Source organism: Agrilus planipennis, unplaced genomic scaffold, assembly GCF_000699045.2.
Source record: "Agrilus planipennis isolate EAB-ADULT unplaced genomic scaffold, Apla_2.0 scaffold1008, whole genome shotgun sequence".
Lineage (NCBI taxonomy): Eukaryota > Metazoa > Arthropoda > Insecta > Coleoptera > Buprestidae > Agrilus > Agrilus planipennis.
In genome coordinates, this window is record NW_020439659.1 from 2830 (window position 1) to 7357 (window position 4528).

Below are 4528 nucleotides of genomic sequence, written 5' to 3' on the forward strand. Positions count from 1 at the left end.
TATTATTCGCTTTTTTTTGAATTTCTTCGATTTTATTTTATTTTCAATCTCGTAGCTAATTTATTCATAATTGAGTGTTTAATATCAGTGTAACAGTAGATAAAATTAAAATTCGAGAAAAACGGATAATTTGTAAAAACCAAATACCTAATTCGATATTTTCGATGTTCAATCCGAAATTCGAATATTGTTATTCGATTCAGTTCGATTTATTCATAATTTCGAATAATTCGCACAGCCAAGAAGGTACTTTAAAATAAAAACTATTTTCCACACAGCTTTGGTTTCTTTTTTCAAGTACTCTTAAAAGGTGGTTATGCTGCCTTGTAGTTTTAATGCCAAGGTTTTTACATTCTAGATGTATATCCACCTATGTTCGGCAAATTTGTGTCCTTATATAACAACGAAGGTTATACTGTCTGTATGTCGTGTCAGTAATAAATTGTCTATTGATTAAAAGAAGTGGAGCACGCTGTTATATTTTTGAATGGAAGTATGATATACGTATAGTATCTGGGTCGATTCTTAAACATAAGGACTCTAACCAAATAGAACATGAAACATTTTACTTACCTCACCTTTACTATCAAATGTCTAATTTGAAAAGATTGGAACAGTATTAAATAGATTTGTATCATTTACACCTGATTGCTACTGATTACCCTACAGTTTGCTTCATTTCAATTCGTTTTGTTATTATGATTTGGTTGTTTCACTTTTAGTACCTGCTCTTCTTTTGATAAGGATCTACCAAATCGTTAATATTATGTAGTATAATAATTTTATTTGTCCTGCATTTATATCAAACATATTTCATGAAATATGTATTAATGACAGTTTCAATTTGATATCAAACATTGAATTCATTCATTCAATTGAATATTTGAGACAAAGGTTTATCAGCAACTTTTTGTAATTGGATTTCAGACATCAAGAAAAGGATATTGTCAATTCGATTGCATTTTTTATATGTATGTTAGAAGTGAGGAGGTAATAGAGTAGGAGAACAGAGGGGGCTATAGAACTCAAAAAGAAATAGGCGAGGTACATTGGTAAATAGGACATTTCAGGCATAAAGGGCTAGTTAAAGACATATTAGAAGTAGAAACAGGAGTTATTAAAAAGAGCAGAGAGGACCGAGATTAGATTACCCTTCAGAAATAAGGATGTGGGATGTTTTAGGTCTAGGCAAATGTAAAAGTAGGGTTAAGATAGGAACGATTGGAAGCGCCTGTCCAGCTAGTCTTAGGACTGAAAACCTTATGATTGTAATGATGATGATGTGTGTTACTTGATTTTTTCGCTAATTGTAAATCGATTTTAACGATCCTTTTATTGTTGAATAGGTCACATTTAAAGGGTGGTCCGTTTAAATTTGAAAAAAATAAATTCGTCTGTAAGGGTAAAACATTGGGAAGGATTACGCAACTTCGTCATTTCCGTCTGATCTTTCTCATTGTATAGGCTACATCTCATGCGTTCTTTGAAATTGACAACTTTTTAGTTTAAGCATTGGCAAAGTTTATTTTTAAAGTTTCGACAACATACATTGAATCTCGATTGAGGTTCTGCCGAAGATGTTCAGCACACGTAAAACATAAATGCACTTTTCCCAAAAACAATAATCCTTGGACTCATTAAGACCACGGCCGATCTTGATTACTAATTGCAGTTGCTCTATTGTTCTTATGAGTATCTAATTATCTGGGGTGGTCGACAGGAAGACTCGTGCATTAGCCTATCAGTTCAGCTGTATATAGAATCGAGGCAAATAATTAATTCGGAATTGCGCTTGTTTCTGAAGGTTATTATCTATAGCTGTACCGAAGCTATTATCTAAGGGCCTGTCTCTCTCTATCTTCCATACAACACATCCAATGCAGTATGAATATTAATGCACCAGCCCTTTGTTTTTTAAAGGACGTTGTTCAGCGTCCGTATTTTATGATTTCAAAACAGCGGCGCGCGTACTAACAAAGGCTAGAGCCTTATTCGCTTGAGGGAATCTGAACCGTCATGGAACTCCTGGGAGAGATGAACAATTAAACAATTTTACATTGATACTTAGATAACGATAATTTTCAGAGCGCCTTAATTATTCATTGTTGTGAGATAAATAACTTATCTGTTATATTGCCTTCATTAACAATTTTAAAAAATCATGATTAAGTACTATCCGATCGGCAAAATAGAAACAAGGAGTGCTGAAACAGCATGTAGCAAGGACTATAAGAAATTTACTACTAATTAAAAGTCTAACGAATCATATACATATTTAATATGTTTACAATGTAATATATATCGGCACATCATCATCATCATCATTTACCCCTGGATATCTGTTGCTAGAGTTATACTGTCTTTAATGGTGTTGATCGCGTCTTCGATGTATAGATTAAAAAGAAGCGGTGATAGTGTGCATCTCTGCCTGACTCCCTTCCTAATATCTACTTATCTACGTTGCAAATCTACCTCTATAACTGCCTGTAACTCATCCCTACATTTTTAAGTATATTTAACATCTTGTTCCATTTAACATTGTCAAATCTAAATTTACAAATCCTATGTACGCATTCTTTCCTTTTTCTATCGTTTTCTCTATTTATTACTGGAACGATAAATCTACCAACCCGTACACCTACCACAAAAAAGAGAAAGATACCCTTGTCTTTCTTGGCTACTTGCAGGTATGGAACACTGCATATTATAAGAATTGTGCATCTTTCTCTTTATTTAAACAGTTTGTCTCTGTCTTTTATTACTTGTTAATGCCACTATAATTTATTTAAAGTTCATGAAACAGTCGGTAGTATACTAAAAAATGAAAGTCAAACTCTACAAACTAACAGAGAGAATGATGCACAAATTTTATAAAGTACCGGCAGTGTTCGTTACCTGCGGCTAGCCAAGAAAGAAAAGTGTATCTTTCTCTTCCTTGTGGCAAGTTAAAAGATTTATTGTTCTAGTATTATTACAATAAAGTAAACAATTTACAGTTTTGACATTATAATCCAAAACCGGCAAAATGAAACTGAATCAACATATCGAGATATTGATATATTTTATAGAATCAGAAGAGATTTTTGTTTCTCGGTTTGGAAGAAGCAATTCTTATAATACGATTGCCAATATTATAACGTAATTGTTACCTAGTATTTCCTCCTTTCTGTTTTTTGTAATTATCAAGAAGTTCTCTCCACTGGTAAATCATATCGTAAGTCTCCGGTAAATCCTTAATATAAATGCGTGATAGATACATGTACTCGTAAGGCTTGTACTTTTCGTGATTATCGGAGAGTGGGGCATCTCTAAAAGCAGCATCTTCGAATAGAAAGGGAGCTGCATCAATTCTGAACCCATCTACACCCTTATCTAACCAAAAGATTAGTACGTCCTTTTAAAAAACGGAATCTGTTTAGATAATTAATTTTAAACAAAAATGTTTGATGTTACAGGAGGATGACGAAGGCACTGCCGACAGGGAAGGTTAGGAGAACAGGGGGCGCTATGGTAAGTCAATTGGAAATAAGTAGGATAGTAGTAGTAGGACATCATCTCATACATAAAGGGCTAGTCAGAGGCATATTAAAAGCAAAAACAGGAGTTCAGAGGGGCTAAAGACTTTATTGTGATGATGATGTTCGAAATTAGAAATGGTTTTATATTTTGTAGCAACTATTTCGGACGTCCTAATAAGAAATAGGTAATGAATAATGATGTAATGTAATGTTATTCGTACTTTCCATGATGATAATGATAAAACTAAAAAGAATTACTTACTTTCATTTCTTGTACAACTTTAGGGTTTCTGAAGTTTAACTCAGGTTGAGCGGTGGTAAATAGATGGTAGTAAAATTGGTCCCTCTCGGCTACGTATTCCCAAGTAGAATATTTGAACATACCCAACTTTATGAAAATAGAAATTTAATTATGAGCTATTGGATTCTTGTTAAACTGATTATCTATTAAATTATAACTTACTTTCATTTCTTGTACAACTTTAGGGTTTCTGTAGTTTAACTCAGGTTGAGCGTTGGTGAATAGATGGTAATAAAACTGGTCCCTCTCCGCCACATATTCCCAGGCAGAATTTAGGAAAATGCTAATCTTTATGAAAATAAGAAATTTAGTTATTAGCTACTTGATTATTGTTAAATTAACTATTTAATCGAATAAGTGCTGTTTAATTTGTAAATTCGAAATCAATTATTGATAATTTGCAAATATTACTGCTTACACTTACTTTAAATTCTATTATAATATCTGTTATAACATAGCCATTGTGGCAAATAAATTCAAAGAGAAACTCCATTCGCGGAAATAATATTTATAACACAGGGGAGATGCCACATGATTGAAGAATAAAATATCGATCTTGAGAGAAAAAGATGCTAATGACTTCATGGCCATTACTTAAGATCTTGAGTATATCTTGTTCTCGAATTGGGACTATCGGCAATAGAGAAACAAAAGGATGTTATTTAAAATGTGTATGAAAATAAATAAATATAAAGATAGCAGGTAATTT

General features: G+C 32.7%; 1 protein-coding gene across 2 annotated transcripts; it reads right to left on the minus strand.

The window, feature by feature from the left end:
- Positions 1 to 3114: 3114 nt before the first annotated feature.
- LOC112905950 (maltase A1-like) lies at positions 3115 to 4143 on the minus strand. Of its 2 annotated transcripts, none has more exons than XM_025979410.1 (2): positions 3982 to 4143; positions 3115 to 3394 (listed from the first exon to the last, which is right to left on the minus strand). In XM_025979410.1, exons 1-2 carry the CDS (start codon positions 3985 to 3987, stop codon positions 3146 to 3148), a joined length of 255 nt encoding a protein of 84 aa, XP_025835195.1. In that variant the 5' UTR covers positions 3988 to 4143; the 3' UTR covers positions 3115 to 3145. The 2 variants fall into 2 exon arrangements, with proteins under 2 accessions (XP_025835195.1, XP_025835194.1); XM_025979409.1 differs by lacking the exon at positions 3982 to 4143 and adding an exon at positions 3781 to 3901 and having other exon boundaries at positions 3116 to 3394.
- Positions 4144 to 4528: the final 385 nt, after the last annotated feature.